This window comes from Callorhinus ursinus, unplaced genomic scaffold (assembly GCF_003265705.2).
Source record: "Callorhinus ursinus isolate GAN/ISIS: 27379988/994484 unplaced genomic scaffold, GSC_fseal_2.0 scaffold11, whole genome shotgun sequence".
NCBI classification, from domain to species: domain Eukaryota; kingdom Metazoa; phylum Chordata; class Mammalia; order Carnivora; family Otariidae; genus Callorhinus; species Callorhinus ursinus.
In genome coordinates this window covers 26,162,705-26,186,939 of record NW_027397073.1, presented here as the reverse complement: position 1 = coordinate 26,186,939, position 24,235 = coordinate 26,162,705, and the positions used below count along the sequence as shown (strand labels likewise).

The 24,235-nt window shown below is 39.6% G+C and overlaps 1 protein-coding gene across 1 annotated transcript in view; it reads right to left on the bottom strand.

The window, feature by feature from the left end:
• Nucleotides 1-10,899: 10,899 nt before the first annotated feature.
• SKOR2 (SKI family transcriptional corepressor 2) overlaps nt 10,900-24,235 on the bottom strand; it is a 42,562-nt gene continuing 29,226 nt past the window's right edge. The window contains exons 8-9 of the mRNA XM_025886331.2: nt 16,199-16,264; nt 10,900-11,078 (exon numbers count right to left, since the gene is read on the bottom strand). Of these exons, the coding sequence (XP_025742116.1) occupies nt 16,202-16,264 (63 nt within the window). The 3' untranslated portion in view covers nt 10,900-11,078; nt 16,199-16,201. The remainder of the gene's footprint in view (nt 11,079-16,198; nt 16,265-24,235) is intronic.

The window sequence follows — 24,235 nt, the reverse complement described above, 5'->3', positions numbered from 1 at the left end:
GAGAGAGAGAGAGAGAGAGAGAGAGAGAGAGAGAAAGAGATAGAGAAAGCACCCTTTTCTCTCAGTAAGAAATAAATATACTTAGGACTCAAAATAAAATGCAGAACAACAAACTCATAATCCAATTCAAAGTCAAGTTAAATGTGGCCATCTGTCAGGGCAGAAGCTAGGTCCTGGGCACAAATAAATCTATGAAGAATTAAGAAAAAGAAATTGGTGCTGACAGGAAGGCAAAAGGGGGCAGCAGCCTGAAGAGAAGGCAGAGTTCAAGAACAACTGTGGTAGGTTCATTTATTCTTAAGTCCACTGGCACCGTACCAACTACCACCAGAGTCATTTGCTGATGTTATAGAGGAGTTAACCTACTTTGGATCTAGAGCAAAGCTACATAATATATGAAAGTTTGAAAGTTAAGAAGCATCTGTATGTATATAGATATAGAGGACAGAGACTCTCAAGGGGGACAGGTGGGGAAGTAGAAAGGAGCAGTGATAATGAATGAACTGTGGCTCAAAAAGCAGATTAGCTTGGTTGGCCACATTTCTGTATATTGAGTCTCCCCAAGTTCTGATAGTTATCTACAAACCCGTATACAAGTTTAGATCATTTGAGACATCCAAGTCATCTGCATTAGGAAATACTTATCCAGCCAAGAGGAGTGCAAAGTAGGACCAGGACTATTTGTTCCTGCCCTAAAGGAGTTTACAGTCTCACTGGGCACACATTAAGATAGCGAGAGCAATGAGAAACCCAAGGCAGCACATAAGAAGGGCCAAGTGACTGGTGCAGAAAACCACATACCCTTATAGGATTTAGAAGAGGGAGAAAATCTAAGGGTTTAGAGAGCTAGGGAGGGGGGTGGACTTGAGCTGCTAGATCTTGAGAGTCAGACAGAGCTTAGGCAAGAAGAAAGAGGGAAGGAGGGCCTTCCAAGTGGAGAAATGGTGCCAGCAAAGGCAAGAAGATAGCAATTAGGGGCCAATGTAGGAAGAGTCCAGCTATGAGATGGCAAATGTAAGTTGGGTCCAAAGTGTATAGGGCCTCGAACAACAGGTAGGATTTGGGATTTATTTTGTAAATAATAGGTAGCATCAAGGTAAAAGTGGTGGTTTTGTACCCAGATCACACTTATTTTTCAAGTATTAGTTTTTGAACTTTCATCTGTCTGGGAATATTCTCCCCAGTTAGTTTGGTTCTGGAGTAGCTATAAAAGTCATTTAGCCTTGCCTTATTGGGAGTGAAGAATGAAAAGTTCTGTTCCAGAAGATGATACACCCATATCTGTTGTTGCCAAGATTTTTCCTTCCTTCTTACTTAATGTTAAAGTAAGGAAACCTCCCAGGAGTTCCGAGAATTAAGTAGTATCTCGCAAGGGACTTTCTTATGCTTATTATTTATGTAGCTTATTAAAGAAAAGATGTCTTTTACAAACATTACCTTATTAGTCTTTGTTGAATCTACTTCAAACAGTCAGGAAAGATGGTGGGACCGTGGTGGGGGGGTAGGGAGACCCAAGAATACCAGGAAGGCTGTCTATAGATGTTAAATAGGATTTGGAGACTGTGAGGGTTCTAAAAACATGTTGTATTATGGAACAGCTTTCCTCTTTCTAAGAAATAGAAAAACCACGTGTTTTTCCCTCAACATACTTTTCCTTGAGCAGAGAATATAGAAAATGTCTTTTATATCTTTAGACATAGACATAAGTAAAAATGGGACTATATAAAAGCAACACAGCTAGTGGGTTAAGCATTTGTTTATAGGTTTGGTGTAGTTTGCACAATGGAAGTTGGCTGAAGAACATACATGGAAAGAATAAAAACAGGGATCTTCTCTACTCATCCAAGCCTCACAAGGACCCAAGAGCATCACAGAATCGGACTCACAAAGACAGGAATAGAGGTTGGGAAATGATCTGAATAGTGAGTTTCCAGCCCAGCAGTGGGTCTGCAGCTCCCTTTTTGTGCCTGGCTATTATGCTGTTTTAAAAGGTAAGCTGAGGGGCGCCTGGGTGGCTCAGTCGGTTAAGCGACTGCCTTCGGCTCAGGTCATGATCCTGGAGTCCCGGGATCGAGACCCGCATCGGGCTCCCTGCTCGGCGGGGAGTCTGCTTCTCCCTCTGACCCTCCTTCCTCTCGTGCTCTCTATCTCTCATTCTCTCTCTCTCTCAAATAAATAAATAAAATCTTAAAAAAAAATAAAAGGTAAGCTGAGGCACATTACATTTTTCAAAAGTTGATTTGTTCATGGATTGATTTGAATTGGTCATTGCCAAAGTGGAGGTGGTTAAGAGTGCTCCACCAACGGGGCAAGGTCTTCATACAGAAGATGCTGAAACAAAGCAAAGCAGTTATTCAGTTGGCTATAGCTTATGTGGTTGCCTTGTTTGGGAAAGCCTAGTTGGCTATCTGTGATTGGTTGTTCTTAAATTTCCCTTTCTTGGATTGAAGTGCATTGACTGGCTTAGGCTTGAAATTTCCAGACCTCTTCCTAAAGAATGTATACCATTTTGCATTCCTATCAATAACAAATGAGTTTCAGTCACTCTACAACTTTGCCAGTGTGTGAGTTTGTCAGTCCTTTAAATTTAGTCATTCTAGTGGGTATGCAGTGATATCTCATTGTGGTTTTTAACTTGATCTCCTGATGACTAAAGGTGTTGGTCACTTTTTCATGTTTATTGATAATTTATATATTTTCCTTTATGAAATGTCTATTCTTTTGCTGAGTTTTTTTCTTTTTAAATCTGGTTGCTTCTTATTTTTATTAAGATGAAAGAGTTCTTTATATATCCTAGATACAAGTTCTTTGTCAGATATATGCTTGCATATGTTTTCTCCCAGTCTGTGGCTTACATGTTCATTTTCTTACTGGTGTTATGATGAGCACAAACTTTTAATTTTGATGAAGTCCTATTTATCAGGTCGGTTTTTGGTTTTTAGGCAACTATTGCTTTGTATGTCCAAGAAATCTTTGCCTGACTCCTAGTCATGAAGATATTCTCCCATGTTTGGTCTGAAATTTTTATGATTTCAAGTTTTACATTTAGGTCTATCATCTGTCTCAGATTAAATTGTGTATATGGTGTGAGGTAGGGGTTGAAGGTAACATTTTTTTCCATATAGATTCAGAATTATTTATTCCAGCACTATTTTGTTGAAAAGACTTTCCTTTGTCCATTTCTTTGGCACCTTTGTCAAAAATCAAATGACCATATAGGTATGGCCTATGTCTGGGCTCTCTATTCAGTTACACTGATGTGTTTGTCAATCCTGAAGCCAGTAGCACACAGTATTATGATTGCTATAACTTTATAGTAAGTTTTGAAATCAAGTGGTATAAATTCCTGAAAACTTGCTCTTCTTTTTCAAAATTGCTTTGGGTATCCTACATCTTTTGCCCTTGTGTTTAATTACAGAGTTGTCTTGCTAGTTTCTCCCAAAAGTGTTTTTGGAAGTTTGATTGAAATTGTGTTGAACCTATAAAAACATCTGGGGAGAACTGACATCTTAACAATACTGAATCTACCAACCCATGCATATAGTATATTTCTCAAGTGTTTTAAGTCTTTTAAATTTCTTTCAACAATGTTTGGAGGTTTTTACTGGAAAGGTCTTACGAATCTTGTGCTAAATTTATAAAGTTTTTTTTATATGAAATTCCCATAACATAAAATTAACCATTTCACAGTGACATTTCAGTGGTATTCAATACATTTACAATTTAGGGACACCACTACCTCTATTTAGTTCCAAAACATTTTCATCATTCAAAGGAAAACCCTGTACCCATTAAGCAGTTTCTACAAATTCTGTCTTCCCCCTCACCCTTGAAAACCAGCAATCTGATTTCTATCTCAATGGATTTGCCGTTCTATAATTTCATATAAATGGAATCATGCATTATGTGACCTTTTATGTCTGGCTTATTTCACTTAGCATAATGTTTTTAAGGTTCATCCATGTTGTAGCATGTGTCAATACTTCATTTCTTCTCATGACTGATTAATAGTATACACCCTATTTTGTATATCCATTCATCCATTGATGGACATATGAGTCATTTCTACCTTTTGACTATTGTAAATAGTGCTGCTATGAACATTTGTATAAAAACATTTGAATACCTGTTTCCCATACTTCTGAGTATATCCCTAGGAGTGGAATTACTAGCTGATACGGTAATTCTATGTTTAACTTTTTTAGGAGCTGCCAAACCATTTCCCATAGTGGTGCACCATTTTACATTCCCACCAGCAATGTACAAGGGCTCCAATTCTCTCACATCTTCACCAAATCTGTTACTGTCTGTCTTTTTGATAATAGTCATCCTAGTAGATGTGAGATGGTTTTTGAAGTGAAGTGGGTTCACTGGTTTTGATTTGCATTTCCCTGATGACTCATTACGTTGAGCATCTTTTCATGTGTTTACTGGGCATTCGTGTATCTTCTCTGGAGAAATGTCTGTTCAAATCCTTTGCCCATTTCTTATTTAGGTTGTCTTCTTATTATTGAGTTGCAAGAGTTCTTTATATATTTTGGATACAATCTCTTATCAAGTATATAATTTACAAGTATTTTCTCCCATTCTGTAAGCTGTCTTTTCACTTTCTTGATGGTATCATCAGCAGCACTAAAGTTTGTAATTTTTATGAAGTCCAATTTATATATTTTTCTTCTGTCTCTTGTGCTTTTGATGCTGTATTTAAGAAACCACTGCCTAACCCAAGGTCATAAAGATTTATGTTTTCTTGTATTGTTTTTTTAGCTTTAGGCCACACTTCAAGTAGTACTGTGTTAGAGTACTTATATTTCCAGGAACATATGATACCATAGTTAAAGGAATCATGCTAATGGAGAAATTTCAGCTTCAAGTGAGTTTGGTGAGGAGAGATATTTTTGTTTAAGAGAGGTCTCTAGCATCCTTCAAATTACATCAGTCAGGGACTGCCAATTCACCCATGTGTACAAGCGGTCTTACTTGGCTCCCCTGGCAATGTGCACTGGAGTTTAGTGGTTAAAAGCAGAGGTTTGGAAGTCATAGTTTCCAAAGGTTCACATTTCTAATTTTCTACTTATCAGCCAAGTGACTGAACTCCTCAGATTTCAATTAAATAGTTAAATAGTCTCTGCCTCAGAGGGTTGTTGAGAGGATTAAATGAAATAATGTGTTAAGACACTTAGCACAATGTTCCGCTCATTGTAATCACTCAGTGAAAGTTGGCTGCTGTTATTATTATTGGCTGCCAAGTAGTTGGATGATAGTGCCATATAAGCAGAGGGATGAGAAAGCAACCACATATAAAATCACAGTTTCACCAATGATGGTTTAGTACTGAATTCAAACAGTATTTAACCATGTTTTAAAGCACACAATTTGGGGTAAATGTTGATTCTTTAGAAAGTCAATCTCTAGAGGGCCATAAAAGCTATTTTAATCACAACTAATTACAAGCAAGTATAAATCAATAAACTTTGCTAAATGGTCTAAAATATAATAAAGAAAACCATCATTAACAATCATCCAGGAAGCCACTGTCCTTAATAGTGAGATGATGTAAAAGTTGGATGAGAAGAATGAATTTTATTGTTTGGAAACTCCAGACGTTAACAATGCTTTCAGGGAGGTTCTTAATTTGGCACAGAGTCGTGGCTTTTCAGAATGATTATTTACTTTAGATAACTTGAGTTTATTACTTCTAAATTATATGTATATTAGGCCTGGAATGGAAATAAATGGCCATTTGCAGCAAGGTAGTCTCGGCTCTTAGTATTTTTTGGATCCTTTCTCAGCTCAAGACCAACTGTCTTGCCATTCTTCCTCCTGAAGCTACGATATTGTTTCAGAACCCACATCAAGACTGGAGTCCAGTGGCATTTAGAAAGCCTTAGCTCCCTTCTAGTCCTGCATACTGGTGACTGACTCAAGTCTAGGGGTCCTAGGGCCTTACCTGCTCTCCCAGTGTATGTTGCTGCCCTCTGAGTAGGAGAGCCAATGCCCACATGGGTTCCTGAGTTAAATTCCTCTCTGCCCATCATATCCCCTAGTCAAGCACTGGGCTTGCTTCTTGCCACCCTATTTATTCTCAGTGGTGTGTTTTCCCAAGGCTAGAATGTGACCATGAAGCCAAGTGAGCAGCAGGGACCCATTATCTAGGATGATGAGGATTGACAACCTCCTGCTCCTCGGATATCCGTGCTGCTGAGCTCTATTCCCTTTGTGGTCCTGGCTACACCCTAGGTCACAGCTTTGCTTGCATCACACAAGAATCTGTGAGGCCTTTTGGACAGTGTACCTTTCCAACCCAGTTCCTGTCCTACCCTGGGGAACAGACCAAGTTCAAGTCCAGCCCCTTCTGTCATCTTCACCTATCTATATTGCAATGGGGGATATCACAGATGTTACAGACTGGTTCAGTTCTGATGGTAAGGCCAAGAGATTGAGCAGGAAAAGCTTGTTATAGCAGTAAGAACTGGATTTGAGTCTTGACTCTGCAACTAACAAGCCTTCATATCTGCTGACCTCCCTTGGGTAAATCAAAGGGCTAATGAGAACGTAAGATGACACAGATGGCATAAATATGCACTGGAAAACTGTTAACACTAATAAGAAGTTACTGTTGGCTGATCACTGAGTGCCAAATAGAGAGAAGGATTCTGTAATCAGAGTTAACAGAAAATCTAAAATAACAGTGGTATAAACAAGATAGAATTTCATTTCCTTCCAAAATAAAAGACGTTTGGAAGTGGGCAGTTTGGAGTTAGAACATTGGTTCAGTAGTTGTTGGGGACCCAGGCTTCTATGATCTTTCTGTTCCATACTAACATATGGCCTCTCTCTTCAAAGTGACCTCATGGCCCAAGATGGCTCCTGGGGCCCCATCCATATTACTGACATCAGGAAAGAGGGAAAGGGGCGCCTGGGTGGCTCAGTAATTAAGCATCTGCCTTCGGCTCAGGTCATGATCCCAGGGTTCTGGGATTGAGCCCTGCATCGGGCTCCCTGATTGGTGGGAAGCCTGCTTCTCCCTCTCCTACTCCCCCTGTTTGTGTTCCCTCTCTCGCTATGTCTCTCTCTGTCAAATAAATAAATAAAATCTTAAAAAAAAAAGAAAGGAAACAGAAGAGAAATATTGCCTAAGTCAAACTCTTTTGAAGTGACTTTCTTGAAAATTTCATATATTACTACTTACATCTTATTGGTCAGAACAGAGTCACACAGCCACATCTAAAGGCAAGTAAGCCTGGGAAATGTAGTCTTTCATTTGGGTGCATTGCCCCCAAGAATGGATACTGTTGGATGGTAACTAACGTTTGCCACATACGGTCATTTGAAACCGAATGAAATGTCAACATTCCTTGAGAGAGAGAGTTTAAAGTGATAACAGTGAAATAATCTGCTTTTGTGATTGGCTCAAATAAAATAAATCACATCCACTTAATCAATCAACAAAAATATTTTATGTGGCAACTGTATGTCAGGTATTGTGCCCAGCAGCAGAGAGATGGTAGGGAGCTGAAATGAACATCCCTTGCCCTCATAAAATGTACAATGCACATCTTCCTATGAAAGGAAATGTGTGTAATTCCAAACTGTGGTGTGGGTTGTGTATGGAGAATCGTGTTAGGTGGTCAGACTTGAACTTTGTACCCTCAACTGTGTAGAGGGACAAAGGGCCTCTGTCATTGGGCCTGGAGTCAGCTGGAAGCACCCCCATTAAATGATGTGGTTACACATTCTTAGCATGCTGATGGTATTCCTCTTCTCTGACCTTCCTCACTGCTCACCAAAGCTGTTTTAACTCTTACCTGTAAATGAGATCCTATCTGCTTGGTCATATTCCCTATACCTAGGAGAGAATTCTCCCCTATTTTCCACAGAGCTGAGGCTACACTCATTGCTCAATCTAAGGAAATTGGGATGTGATGTCCCACTCTCCTTGCCTGTGGCAAATAGATGAGCCATTACTCAGGCATCCTAAGGACCAAAAGTATCCGTCTGCAAATGTCTATCCCAATAGGAAATACTTTATTGTTTGGGCCTGGATTTCTGCTTTGATTTGCTATGGCCATTTCTGATCTTATGATTTCATTTGGAATTGAAATAGAGAATTTTATTTGCATTGCCCTTATTCTTCATTAGCTACTAGTTGGCTGGACCTTGGAATTTTAACATGGTAAAACAAAGAGGCACAGCATTTTTTCTGCTGTCATTTTGTGGAGCCAAGAATTTTTATTTGCCCTTCTGAAGAGTGGCTTTATTTTTAGCCCCATGCAGCACTTTTAGATGGATGTCCTGTTTCCACAGGGCAGCTCAGATAACCCAATCACATCCGGTTTTAGGGACAAATTCTTTTTGTTCCAACTTAGGAGCATCAAGCATTGCTAGAATAAAGAAGAGGTTTTCGCTCTCCTTAATGAGAAAATATATGGATTAATGATGTTTCCATATCATATGTTGGCCTTTTTTCTTTGAAGGTTTTGGGTTTGGGTGTACAACTTCATGGTTACATGGAAGATTCTTGGGCTCTACTGCTGATAAGAAATAGACTGAGTCTGATAAAATACCTCCAGAAATGGGGAGACTTAAAGGTCATGAGAATAAAGACAATAGCAATTTCCCAAGTGCTCAGGGAAAGATGCACAGCTGGGCTTCTATGAAGCCTGGAGTTTAGGAGGAGAACTGGAAGGCATAATGTGTTCTAGCATCCATAGAAGCCAGTGGCCTTTGCCAAGAGCTTGGCCATTAATTCAGTTCAGAGCTATGCCACCATTACTAACTCCAGGCTCTCAGACATACTTGTTAATTTATCTAGTTCTAATGTCCCTTTTGCTTCAAACTTACTTGCTGATATTTTAGCACTAATGACTGAGATGTTTCAAGTTGCAATTAGAAAAAAAGAATGACATTTTAGGCTTGTTTACACTGCCAGTTGATGTAGCTGCAAGACAAAGGCCTTCAATTCATCTGTAAGTCTGTTAGTTACTTCAACCTGCCCAGTCACTCTTCTTGCTCTGAGAAGTGCTCTGGTTCCTAAGGTTACACTGGGTTCTGCAGAAAATGACCATTGCTGTCCTCTGGGGGTAGGTCATGAAGCCAGGTCTGTGTTCTCATAGATGATTTTCTGTCACCTCTGGCAGTACTGGCTTCAAGTACAAAGCTAAGGGTGCTGGGCTTCCATCCCTATATGTAATGTAAAGCTTATGTGGAGAAAATGCCCCACCAACTTGACTGCCCAGTTACCCTCCTAAGTACAGCTGCCATTTTTAGAAATGTGTGCCATGTCTGAAGGGCAGTGTGAGCCTCATTCTCAGAGCCAGGCCAGAACACCTCAGAGAGAGCATTCTGCCCTGTGTGGTCAGTCACAGCATCCTCATATCATTTTCTACTAGTAATCACTGGGAACCCATCCTCAGATTCCAGGACCTGGTTAGATCCCTTCTCTGACCAACTTCCTGTCCTTCATGGGCTAGGAAGAAAATCAGTAATGAGTAGCTCTCCTTTGGGTTCTTAATGTGACAGCCTAAGGTAAGAAAATTTATCTCAAGGGTAAATTGTGAAGCTTTTTTTTGATAGTTCATGATAATAAAGATGGTGGGGGGAAAAGGTATCAAATATCATGGTGATGCTTTTGAAATCTGTCAAGAATGCCACTGGCAAGGTGTCTCTTCAGTTAGGATGGTCTTTGGCAACCTCATGGTAAGAGGTCTTCCACAGTAGATTTCTGTGCAACTCAGCAAGACCTTAGAAATCCTGGGCTCAAAGGAGTCACCATTTTGGTCCTTCTATCTCATCTGAGAGGCAGAATGTTTGGCATACAAGGATCTTGGGGGGCACTTGGGTGGCTCAGTTGGTTAAGCATCTGACTCTTGATTTCAGCTCAGGTCATGATCTTGGGTCATGGGATGAAGCTCTGCACTGGGCTCCACGCTCAGTGGGGAGTCTGCTTGAGGATTTTCTCTCTCCCTCTCCTTTTGCCTCTCCTTCCACAGTCTCTCTCTTTTTCTCTCTCTAGAATAAACAGATCTTTTAAAAAAGAAAGGGATCTTGGACTTTGATTCAACATCCTAGTTAGGAGGGAGGCATAATATCAACACCATCACCCACACTATCAGAAGACCTAGCAGGAATACAGAAGCTTCCCTTGGCCATACAAAGATCCTAACATGATGGGGAGGACTCCAGCTGCTGACAGTGGCCAAAGGCTAACCTAGACTTTAATAATCATTTTTGAAGGAATTCCATTTTCAAAAATAATTTATTCAAATATTTTATGTCAAAATAATTCTAAAAAGTATTTATTTCTATTAGTCTCCCCCAATCAAATGTGTATTTAACTACATGAACACCACTATTACTTCATAGTTTTTTTATTATAGACTTTTTTTTTATCCACATGAATGTTAAAGAAACTACAACAGAGTTAAATACCATTTTTGATAACATGATTATATTCTTAATTACACTCAATATTAAACTGTAAAATATTTCCAGAGGAATACAATCTTCATTCATACAGCAGGCAAAATATCAGAGAGGAAGGGGCCACATGTAAGTCCGTCCAGTTTGCTGTGAAAAGCGGGTTTGTATGGCTGACACCGTCCCAGCTGTCGAAACGTGATCCCCACTCCTAGGACAGGTCTTGTGTTTCCACCAAGAATCACTGCTTCAAACACAACAGACAGTCTTGCAAAGCCGCTCTCTCCACGTGGGCAGCACTGAGATCACTTGGGACCGTCCACAGATTTCCCATTCCGGTTGGCTTAACGGCACTCCCATGCTCTGGGTTCAGTTGGCCTCGAAAAACACAAAGACTCAAACTTTGGTTCCACCAAAAGATGCGACAAGCATTGGCTGCTCTGGTTGGCGCCCCCCCTCCCCCCACTAATGAATGGCCGCTACAGTCTATTTTCCATGGTTGTCCATGCTGCTTTGAGGTCACTTGTCCTTGGGTTCTCCCGAACCTGATTTTGTATTGGATTCCCAAGCCCTTTCAATTCGCAGTCTTTATGTGGGTCAGAAGTGCTCAGTGGCAGGGTGTATCTTACAAGAGAACAAGAGTAAGTGGTTCTGTGCACCTAGGAGAAGACAAAAAGCACAGAATGAGGACTTCAGCACCATACAAAACACATCAAGTAGCATTTAGTACATCCTGAGAGAAGACATGTTTAGTACCGTGTGGATAAGATGTTTCAACAGTGACTATGAAAGCATCTTCTTTTTTACATCTATTTGCCTGCCATCTTCGTTTATACATCTCCGCGGACATTGAGCCAAGCTAGAACGATTACATCAGAGTGTGTTGGTTTGCTATGCCTTCTTTACAGTAATGCCATGTTTGCGGGGTTCTAGAAGCTCCGGTTTGCTTAAGACAGCCTGCGGTGAAAGGGGCAGACAGAATTTCATGCGCCAGTGCCCTGCTGGCTTTGGCTGGACAGCCCGTTACATCTATTTTTCTTGTCCTGAGGTGTTAGGGCAACAGCAGAAGCATGACTGGAGTTTTGTGATTCAACATCAACAAAACTATTGGATTGGCTATTAACTGCATATTTATAACGGATACTAGAGGATGTGAATTAGGCCCCGATCTCCAGGTATAAATCAGAGGAGAGCAGATGAAGTGCAGGAGGCAGAGCCAGGCAGCTGGGCTCAAATCCTCCTGCGTGCTCCCAGTGAGACCACAGACCACATACTCAGCTCTCTGCCTGTCAGTTTTCTCACAGCTGTAGAATACAGTGAAAATAGAAGTCCTTCTCTCAATGGGTTGTTTTGGAGATTAAATAAGATAATTGACTCAAAGCATTGAGCAGATTAGGAGCACGTTGTCGTTTTCAATGGACACTTTTGAAAGAACCTAGTCTTCTGTGACTACAGATGAAAGAAATGCATATGCTATTCCTTCCCTTTGTCTTTGATCTATACAAAAGGAAGACACAGAGTGTTCTCTTACAATCCCTCTATATCCTTTTAAGAACTTTTTCTTGTAATTATTTTTGTAGCAATTATTCCAGAACTGAAATAAAAGTAAGAGGAGTTTACCAAAGAGGTAGATACTCTTAGTACAGGAAGAAAAATTCTCAACCTCTCCAGAAGTATGCAAAGTAGCCATTTGTGATGAAGAAAATGCAAACATAGGTAAAAGTAGGTTGATCGTGCCCTAGGGTGTTATATATGGTCTCGAGCATATTTTAATAAAAGCAGCCCCTTTATGGGAAAGGAAGGAGAGTATGGCAGAAGTCTGGTACGCAAGAATTATAGTAAACATTTTAGACCTGGCAGAAACTTTTATCAGGCTTGGCTACCCACATTTTATAGATGAGACTGAGCCTCAAAGAGGTTACATGATATTCTACTCAAGATAACATAGGGAGGTAGTGTCAGATTTAGAAGGCAGACTCCTTCCAAACTGGCTCAGTGATCTTGGGAGAGCGATCCTCTCTCAAACTACACTTAACACAGTGTAATAGAGTCAAATAGACCTGGATTGAATCCTGGCTCTGTCACTTGTTAGCTAAGTGACCTCACTGAACCTCAATGTTCCCCTGTAGGAATGGGGATAATAATAGAATCTACCTTATAGAGTTGTAAGGGTCAAAAGAGATAGATAATGTGGCAAAGAATTTAGCCTAGTATCTGGCATAATTAGTGCTCAAGAAATGATAGTTATTATTATTTCCGGCTTGGTCACGAGTTTCTGTATGACTATGAACAAGTCATTTCCCACGATCCACTTTCCACTTGCATAAAATGACTGAAAGACCTGGGTGCTTCAACAAGCTACATGGAGGACATTTGTATAATGTCAAAAGGTGCTTGGGGGGCGCCTGGGTGGCTTAGTCAGTTAAGCGTCTGCCTTGGCTTAGGTCATGACCTCGGAGTCCTGGGTTCCAGCCCCACATCAGGCTCCCTGCTCAGCAGGCAGTCTGCTTCTCCCTCTGCCCCTCACCCCACTTGGGCTCTCTCTCTCTCTCATTCTCTCTAAAATAAATAAATAAAATCTTAAAAGGGGCTTGGAAGAAAAAGAACGCAAAGTGATAGTTAAATTAGTGTTGACATCATGGCACTTCTTTGGGAGTATAGATTTCACAAAGATTACATTGGGTATCCGAGCAAGACATGGGTCATAGAAACAGAGAGACTGTCAGGAGTAATTCTGGGGTTAAAAACAGTCCTAGATGCAAGGATAATACACACAACATTTTGAAATATTTTTTTCAAATCATTTCCATTGTACTTGTGAGCTTACAATGAAACAAATACACAAAGTAGTCCAATGGCTAATCGACTAAGGCTTGTTTTAGGAGGTAGTTTGAAAATAAAGAAAGCAAACTACACTTAACACAGCTGGTAGCTAAACAAATAGAATTCATTGCCCCAAAGGGGACTATGCCTAGGTTGAAGAAAGGTTTAGATAAGTCCATGGGTAATGGGTCTTTAAGGAGTTATCACGGAAAAGCTAGGAGCATTCAGTGCACGTGCCTAAATTTCAAGTTTGGTATTGTTAAGAACAACAATTGGGCTCTTCTAATGGAATTACGCAGTTAGTATCCTGGTCTGGGTGGACCTTTATTTGACTCAACATGGAATTTCTTCTGCCCTAACGTAGGGCAAAAAAGATTTGTAGAGCAGTGATATGTGGCAATACTTGCTCGGCTTATTAAGTGGATTGCCTGTGGTTTTGAAAAGCTTCCTCCTCTTAATAGTCATAGTGGAATCCACTGGGTGGCAAGAACACAGCCCACTACCTTAAGGGTCACTCTTGCATAAGACATTAATGCATCAGTCCCTAATTTGGAAACCTGTGGTCACTCAGCAAGGCAGAATTTGTCTCTCTCCCTTGGTGTAATGATTTTTATTTTGTAATCTCTCTTGGGGTAATTCCTTGCAGGGTTGGCATGTTGAGAATCAAATACCGCCTCTAACAATATGGTCGTGATTCTCTGCTTGGCTGATTTAGCTCAGCATTTAAGTAACCACTAATCTTCTGAAAGCACCAGGGTCTACTTAGAGAAATCCCTGTTGTCTGCAAGGATGGAAACAAAATCAGCATGAAGGAAGCATTAGTTACTAAACACAAATCAATCTTTCTTTCTTTCTTTTTTTTCCACCTAGCTGTAGTCGATGTCATCATCAGAGGCATGGTTTCTGGGCAGTGAGTCTTCATTTTGTAGGTGCGAGAGCAGTTCATCGTAAGCAGAGGAGTTGGGGAATCAGAAGGAGTAAAAAGAGAGTTTACTGAAGTTCCTGAGTGGAAATCAGACTACATTCTAATGGATAAATCTCATAAACGTGGAGTAAAAGAAGCCAGATACCAAAGAGAGCATTCTGTACAAGGTCTTTTACTGAAGCTCAAAATCAGGTGAAGCTGATCTTTGTTGGGTGGGGGAATATTTGGGTAGGGGTACAGAGAGGCTGTCTGGGTGCTGGAAACCTAAGTGAGTTCTTCTTGTGAAAATCTACCGAATTTTGATTTGTCGACTTCATGACTTGTATGACTTGATGATTTCTGGACTTTGATGAATGTGTGTTATACTCTCATAAAAATGTTATTTAAAAAGAACACATCCTAATATATTCTCTTTAACTTGAAAGAAAATTACTTTGATATTTTCAAATTATACCTATGAGATTATTTGAGTGATTCTTGCCTTGATTACCTTCCATAGTCGGAGTTAAGATTTAGTGAAATCTGTTCTAAAATTATTCATTTCACACAACTGGTACAAACCTGTCTACTCTAATGAAAAAGAAATGCCCAACATCAACTCCAGGCTTAAGAAGAATACCTGCATATATAGAACAGAGCCAACTCACAGGCCCACTTGTGTATGACTTCATGGAGATGGAAACACAATGACTTATTATTTGATTGTCTCTCTTGCGGAAACATCTACTCACAGGGGACAGGAAGTACATGCATTAGGAGCAAGATGGCACTGAATCTAAAGTCAGGAGCCCTGGGATCTCTCCCTAGCTTTGCAACATGGACCTAAAACATCACATCTCTCTTCTCCATACCTCAGTTCCTTGTGTGTAAAATTAAGGGAAAGCATATGAATGAGAGACCATCTTGGAGAGATTTTTGAGCTCCTGATGCAATATGTGTGACATAATTATCATTATTTAAGAAAAATGCTGAAGATTATCACTAATGAAGATGATGACAAGAAGTGGGATGTCATTTGTACAAAGATGGAGGAGGGTTGTGATATGCAGAGAGAGAGATGTGAAAGAAAGAAAGGGAGCCACGAGCCGCCATTTTACAGAATTCTTTTTGCCAATAAATTCTATTGAGTTGAAAACATGTTCCAGAGGGAAGGCCTGGGAAGAATGATTCTGATGGGAACAGGTCAAACTGATAAATGACCGCAATCCTAGTTGGCCATGAGCACTTACAAATGCTCCCTCTGACATCTGAGTTTTTTCCTGATTTAGCAATTCCAGTTGTTAGGTCATCCTAATGTATTGTTACAGAACCAACAAGCCATAGTTTTTATATCCCTTCTATTCTAAAAATTATATATGTCTTCTACGTAATCAAAAAGTTGCTTTTGAAATGTTTAGGTCTGTTCTGACTACAGTTATTGAATTTTTACTGTCTTCCTTGCCTTAGGAGCCCAGAGTATTTGTCTTTTAAATCATTGCCAGGGATGTGGGCTTGAACCTGGCTTCAGCTCTAGAGAGACAATGATTGGTTTAGGGAAAGAATGAATGACTCTTCCTACAGCGATGTTCTCAAAGGTCCACATTGCCTGCAATTGTTCATATCACCGTCTGTCAGAAGCTCCCTGGAAGCCAGATTTCGGGAAGACTTTTGGGAGCAAAGGAGAGGCAGAGAAGATGAGGCACAGTAACTGTGATTGCTGACACGCCACTTTCGTGTGGAGGGGCGGTAGTCGGGGTGTCAAGGAGAACCATAGAGAACAGAAAACCTCAAAACAGAATGAAGATTGCTTCTGCAGAGGAGTAGAGAATTTCCCTAGTTTTAGGAATTTTCCAAGGAATCTCTAAAATGTCCATGGCCACTTACTTAGGAAGTCCCATGCCTGGGCATAACAAAGTTCATCCGTATATTGGCTGAAACACGGGATGCAACTTTACTAATCCCCTGGGCTATTTTGAATATACCAAATAAAGAACATGGCTGAGCAATAAGAATTCCGAATTCGGGAAAATCTCTTTTGTCTGGTAAGCTTACCTTTTAGCTTTTGCTGAGATGGGCACCAAGCTTTTCTTTCCTGATCAAGCTTGCTGCATAGGGGATCTGTAAGATAAAAATAAGCAAAACTATCCAGATAAGCTAAATTTAAAGACAGATGCATATAGAGACCCTTCATCATGCCTAAAAATTTGAATGCCAGTGAATCCCCCTCTTAAGGAGAAAAGGTCTCCATCTGATCATCAACAGTATGTAGCTTCCAGGGCACGTGGGTGGCTCAGTTGGTTAAGCGACTGCCTTCGGCTCAGGTCATGATGCCGGAGTCCCGGGATCGAGTCCCACATCGGGCTCCCTGCTCGGCAGGGAGTCTGCTCCTCCCTCTGACCCTCTTCCCTCTCGTGCTCTCTATCTCTCATTCTCTCTCTCTCAAATGAATAAATAAAATCTTTAAAAAAAACAAAACAAAACAAAACAAAAAAACAGTATGTAGCTTCCAGGTTATAGAAACTCCTAAGGCCTGTTAAAAACGGTATCAAGGACAGAACTGGTGATCACACCGGACTCTTGCTAGAGCTAGTTTCTGAGGTCAGTATATGACATTTCACTTTCAGAATTTTTTAAAATTTGCATTTAATAATATGGTACTATTATTTTTTATTTAGGTATGAAAATGAAACTTACGATGTTATAATATACGTCCAAAATAAAGAGACAAGGATGTGATTAAGAACTAGTTCAATGCTAGCTTTCATTTAATTACAGTGACAAAATATGCTGTCATTATAAATCACAAATAAGATGAACTGAACATGAATTATTACTCTGGGTAATTTCCCAATAACTACTAAGAAGCATCAGAAATAATTGCACTGAGGGGAAAATATGACCCCTGAGGATGCTACCTGGATAAACTTGAAAAGTACTTTTCAGTGCTAAGACTTTGAATGAAAGCCTATCCCATTTGATATGTTACTTTTCATTAGAAGATTCAAATGGCTGAAATTGCATTACATGTTTTATTTACATTTTCCTCTTCATTAACCCCAGTTAAGGTATTCTATCATTATGTTACTTACCTTCAGCATGATAAGGCTAAACTCAGGACTCTAAAGATTTGAACCTATTTTATATTTAAAGAAATGAATTTCCAGCCTTCTAGAATGTAACGTGAAATACGGCTATTACGTAAAAGCCGCAAGGGAAATGCAATTATTTTCGTCTGATTAGGCAATGTTTTTGAATACTGATACATACACGTTCTCCACGTTTCCAGCATATTTGTGCTTTGTCCTCCTGATCCACCATCCATAAATATGAGCCTTTTCTACTGGGAAGGAACCATGAATCTACAATGATGTGAGTGCCTAAGATTAGCTGGACCATTTTGCCATGATAACTGGCCAGTTGAATCAGGGTTTTTAATGGCAGAAAAAAAAAGAGAGAGAGAGAGAGAAGCTAACATAATCATCTCACTATTTTGATACACAAACACAACATGGATGCATCTAACAGGCACATATCTGCTAAAGGCCACAGACAACAGCAATAAATTAATGATTCATTCAGTTAGTGCCATAAAAAGTTCGGAGTCCCAATCTCACATTTTAGGACGTGAGCTGAGCTGAGCTGGACAACTATGACAAGAACAGTGACATAGGCACCTACTCTAGTTACCTGTTCTTCTCACTCTAGCTCGTGCTATACCTGCTATTAACAGAGACACGCATTTGCCATCACGGTGCGTGTTGTGATATGCCAAAACACGTGCATCACCTCTCTCTTCAGAGGCATGATCCAACAGAGCCTCGAATGGAATTCTATTATTTAGGAGAAGAAGTAGAAATGATGTAAACCTCTGGGTATGAGGAATTACCTAATACAATGTGTTTGCACCACACTCACATTTAGAGAAAGTCCTCGACACCAAGATTCGATGCCACAACGATTTAGAAAGCATCTGTTCCATCCCAGACACTACACAAGTTGACATCACCTTGGGCTGTCTCATCAAAACCAATAAACTACTCATTCTAACCCAAAGATAAGGGCCTGAAGGGCACTGCTTTCAGATCTATGTCAGAATGCCTTTTTCTTTCCTTCCTTCCTCCTACTCTTCCTTCCTCCCTCCCTCCCTCTCTCCCTTTTCTCTTTTCTTTTCCTGCCAGAAATAACAATGTAGCATTTTATTAAGGTGGGAAACTGAGAAGAAAAAGAGAAAAAGGACTCGGTGGGGGAAAAGGGGTATTTCCGCATTTGAGTCCCAAATCTCCAGATGGGAATTTAAATCTGTTTGAAGAATCACCCTCACTCAAACACTGTTGCATTCATTTCATTCAAACAAAATGAAATAAAAGCCAAACAAAAACAAAGACCAAAAAGCATAAGGTTGTGAGCTGAAAATCATGTTTCTTCATCAATGCTAAGTCCTAAATCATGAATGATAAAGAATATACTAGCACATGGCTCAACTGTTCATGGAAATTACCCTATCTCCTTGATTCTAAAATGCATTTTTCCCCTCCCATTTTAACATCTCTGAGATTAGATGTCTTATAGTTGATGATAGCTTAGAATTATAGCTGGAAATTTCTTTTCTTGTGATACATCAAGTAATGGCGCCTCTTATAATCGACAGTTGTGTTCCATGAAATGCAATAGTGGATTCACAGAGATCTCGGCACGCACTCCCCAACTTGGGAGCTCAGGCTCCTAGAGGCTCCATTTGAGCTAATTATTCCATGTAAATTTCCTGTACTAGAACTTATAAAACCTTTTTTTTCCCTTTCATTTTGACCAGCTTAGAAATCACCAGGATTGGCATGGACAAAGAAAAAAAAATCCCTCAGTTATATAAATTCTAAATTAATTACCTAGTTGGTATTAGTCTATCAAAAGTATAAAAGGATAACTTCCTAGTTTGTGCCAAGAAAGAATTAGCCTGATCTCAGACATTCAGGTGGGTTAGCATGTCAAAAAGAGAAGGAAGAGCAGGCCACATAACTAGGGAACTGTGATTGCCTTGTCAAGATGCATGGCAATCGATCAGTAATGGGAAAAGGACCCACTGTAGTCAAAGTCTGTCTGCTGCTGGAGAATGTTAAGGCAGCATCAATTCGTCTGACTTGTAGGGACCTTCTTTTCTTGCATATTTAGCCACAAAAGCAAAATCCTCTAGTGGCCTAGGGATCTTATCCTAAAAACATAGTGCCAAACAGTAATCGTTCTATCTACCTTTTAAAGAGCATGTAGACCATATTTTAAAAACTCTCTGGGTGGAGACGTTAGAAGTCTGAGCAAATTCCCATCCTAATGAATCCTGGAGAATCTCCAAGGAAAGACCCTATCGCTGAAGATCTGTGCCCTTGCCAAAGAGGGAGGGCCCCTCCAGCAACAATAAAGACCTCGCTCTTTTCTCTTCGAGGAAGCACTGTGCTCCCACCATCGGGAAGTTGGAAATTGCTTTTTTACAAGTCCACAGTGAACGAAACATTAGTACTAAATCTATTGATTGAGCGTTATTTTAATTGAGGCTTTTAATGAAGAACTTTTGAGACCAGCTTCCGGGGGCTGCGTGGGACGGCAGTGTTCTGGAGAAACAGCAGAGGGCACTTTGAGACTAGCACATTTTCTCCATCGACGGGCCTCTTCCTAGCAATCCAGCAAGTTTGAAGGATGTCGATCTGGGTTGAGCCATTCATCACAAGCTCTTTTTTGCAGCTTCACAAGGTCCTGCAAGAATTATGACTAAAGAAGAGTATGTCTTCGACAAACCTACAGCAGTAGCTGCTACACAGATGGACTTGATTGAAAAACACTGTTGCCAAATTATCACTGAAAAAAAGTTATCAAGGCATAATGTGTAAATTATATTTCAGTCCTTGAAAAAAACCTTAATCAAGAGGTTATACACTGAGTAAAATATCTTCAGCTTCTTTTTTTAATTTTTAAAAATTTAGATGTCATTGATATGTAACATTGCATTTAGCTTCTTCACCTTCTTCTTAATTGTACAGGGTGATAGGTTTTGTTTTCAAAATTGAACAAAGTTTGCCTAGAATCACAATCCCCTTGTGAATGAGAAAATTTTTTGCTCTGTACTATACTATACACTAACATTTTCATGAACTTGTTAAATTTTAAAACTTTTGCATTTGGTTCATAGTGAGAAGAATATATTTCTTTGTTTGTATAAATAACTCTAGTTTAGTAAAGAAAACATTGTAAGGGTTTGAAAACCCAGGGCAGGGGTTGAGGACTTTAATACAAACTGTATGAAGTACTATAAATTCTAATTTTAAGCTATTAAAAAAAAGTTATCTTGTTGCCCATGTATAAATGTTAAATAAACTGCATATGCTTTAAATCTCACATTGAGAGAAACGCACATTCATTTATAAATGTACAAAGAGAGTCAATTATTTGACTGTATAGTCATCACCACTTCGCATTTAACAAACTGAAAAAGGAAGCAGTGGTGCAGAAATTATAGTCAGTGGAGAATCTAAAAATGCAGAAGCCAAAGAAATTCATAAGTTTTCTTTCTATAGCAATGATACCCGAGATGCTTTTGATATAATCTTTTGAATAAGAACACTGTGTAACAGCATAGGATAAATGCATTTTGGATCTATGGGAATTGTTATAAAATATGATGGCTTTAATATATTTGAATTCTCCATTTCTGCAGGATGGGATGGGTTTTTATTTCATCTAAAGGAAAAAAAATGCCTATTCTGTAGGCAAATGACTCTTCTGTAACATATGCTCTGTAAACCTTAAATATAAAATAATTTAAATATAATACAATCAGATAATTCTGAGTGAATTGCCCTATTCCTAGGAAGCAAAGCATGTAACCATATTTACTGATGAATTAGATCATTCAACTAAAAATATTGAGAAAGTGAATAATTGTGATACCTAGCAACATCTTGAAAATTTTTAGGTAGAATTTTCTAAAGATATTACCCCCCCAGTACTTTAGTAAATAAAACAAGCTGAATAAAAGATTAGATAAATTTCTGTTCAGGTAACCTTGAGTTTGCTGCCTCAATTCCAAAGCAGATGGTATAATGTGAACACAGGTCCTTCTTGCACAAAAATCTATCTAGCCACCAGGACTTGAAAATCCTACTATTAGAGGTACTGCTTTGGGAAGGGGTGTGCCATGAAATTGATTACTCATCCTGGATAGCTTTCAATGACAAGCACGACCATTTCATGTTGATTACGCACTTGTGCCTTACTATATCCCTATCAGGGCACTAGATTAGACCTTACGAGTTCCTTTGGCTGAGGAACTGACACTTAATGGACTATATGGGAGTAGTCTTTCTTTTTTTTTTTTTTTAAGATTTTATTTAGTTATTTGACAGAGAGAGAGACAGCGAGAGAGGGAACACAAGCAGGGAGAGTGGGAGAGGGAGAGGCAGTCTTCCCGCCGAGCAAGGAGCCCGAATGTGGGACTCGATCCCAGGATCCTGGGATCATGACCTGAGCTGAAGGCAGACGCTTAACAACTGAGCCACCCAGGTGCCCGGGAGTAGTCTTGAACTAAAGTTTGCAGACCTTCCAGCTTGTGTCTGAGGGTCCCAAGGACAGTGCTTCCCATAATTCACCAGTATGGCTTTCTTTAGTCATTTTAGTAGTAGTTTCTTAGCACAAAAGAAAATTTGAGGAAATCAGGGACAAGCCAGGGAAATTTGGAAACGAATTAAGAGGACCACTCTATGAGAGTATCAGAGTTGAGTCAGAGGTCATCCCTGGATGGTGATTCATTCAGCAAATGTTTATTGATAGCCATTTGATGCTAAACACCAATGCTAGGTATTGGAGGCACTGTGAAGACCCTTCCGGTCTTACGGCAGGAAACACAAGAGAAGAAGCAGGGACAAATCATGTCTATTACACTTGTTTTCATGTTGTCATCCTGGATGTGCTTTTGTGGATTTCAGAAATTATATGGTACCTACAGGACTGGGGGAACTATTTCTAGCTTCTCCCAGAGAATTTAATTTGTGACCAGGAACCATTTACTATCTAGAGAAATCTGAATTAATAACACTTGTCTAGATAAATGAATATATGATGATAAAATATTTTGTGATACAATGTAATAAAAATGTTTAGTAATACCAGTTTATATCTTCCAGGTACCGAATATCTCAAAAGCCATTTTTTCTTCTATTAATACTGCCCGCTTATTACATGGATGCAGTATCATGTCCTCGTTCACTAAAGCAACTGAATGTCAAAGAGAATTAAGACATTAAAGTTACATAACTGACCTTAAACAGGGGCACTGAAATAAATACTTAGTCCCCTTTCCTAAAGCCCATGTTGCTATATCCGACACCCCCCCCCCACGAAATTACAAATTTTGGTCGCAATTCTTGTTTTAAGAGTCTAAAAGTGATGTGTAAAATCAGTAAGGTCTTAAAATTTTACATCCCCCTATCTCCAAATCTAAACTTAAATTCTTCCTTTGGATCGGGGTGCCTGGCAGGACAGCCTGGACCAGCATGTGATTCTTGATCTCACGGTGGTGAGTTCAACCCTCACATTGGGTGTAGAGATAACTTAAAAATAAAATCTTAAAAAAGAAAAATAAATTTGTCCTTTGGACAAAGAAAACAATAAGCATATTCACAGCAAGTAATTAATAGCTCTTATTACCTAGGTATCAAAAGCTGAGAATGTAGATACATTTTTCTTTAACCTCTTTGGGGGCTTAGTTATCAATCAATTAAGAAAAATCCTTCTACACCCCACCCCCTCCTATGACTTTAGGTACAAACAAAACTAACACAAACAAAACTGAAACAAGAAGAAAGGTCCTGTTTAAGAGGCATCTTATGCTGAGGTGGCTTTCAGAAAAGAGAATGTTAACCAGTACTTGAGGCCAATGAAAACCAGCGGACATGTTATGAGCATAAGTAGCACTTTTTTAAAAATAAATATTGTTTTTAAGATTTTATTTATTTATCAGAGAGAGAGACAGAGGCAGGCAGAGGGAGAAGCAGGTTCTTTGCTGAGCAAGGAGCCCGATGTGGGACTTGATCCCGGGGACTCTGGGATCATGACCTGAGCTGAGAGCAGACGCGTCCCCATAAGTAGCACTTTTAACGCAGCTCCCAGAATGGGGAAAAAAACCTCATGAGCTACAAGGTTGTTTTAAAAATGACCCCCAGCAATCTCCATTAACACAAGCATGATTTCTCTGATGCAGAAAGAAAACATTAATACCTATCTTCCTTGAGTTATCCCGATAGAGAGCTAGCTATCTGGCTCTCTAGACAAGACAGGCAGGTATGTGTAGATACATGCTTAGTAAGATAAGAGTAACATGGACCAGCTCAGAAACGTCAAGCAATCCAAATTATAATAATCATGCTGAGAATACCACTAAGGATCAGTGTATGTCTTTATCCAGGTGATTAAAAATATCTTACAAACATGGAAGAGAAATTATTTTCCCCATCGTACTCATGTAAATCAGAGTATGGGAGACTGTTTTTAAAAGGACTAATGATTGGGCACCTGGGTGGCTCAGTTGGTTAAGCGACTGCCTTCGCCTCAGGTCATGATCCTGGAGTCCCAGGATCGAGTCCCACATCGGGCTCCCTGCTCGGCGGGGAGTCTGCTTTTCCCTCTGACCCTCTTCCCTCTCGTGCTCTCTATCTCTCATTCTCTCTCTCTCAAATAAATAAAAATAAAAATCTTCAAAAAAAAATAAAAGGACTAATGATTAATACCAGATGTATCTGCATGGAGATGAAGGGCAGTGAATTCAGAATGAAAAAACCAAAAACGCAACAAAAACCCCCACGACGTATATTTACCAGGCACCTTCCTGCTTCCCTGGTTCCACATAAATACATCTTAGCGTCCACTTTTCAATATGATTAGGAGAGGGTGAATAACACACTTCATTTGGAAAGAATCATTTCTTTTTATCACCCTTCAAGTGAATTTAATTGATTAAGTGTATTTATACTAAGTTTATTGGCAGCGGAGGGCCTGGCTCAGGGTAACAAAAGGAGAGAAAGAGAGAAGACAATTGCCCCTCACTGAGCT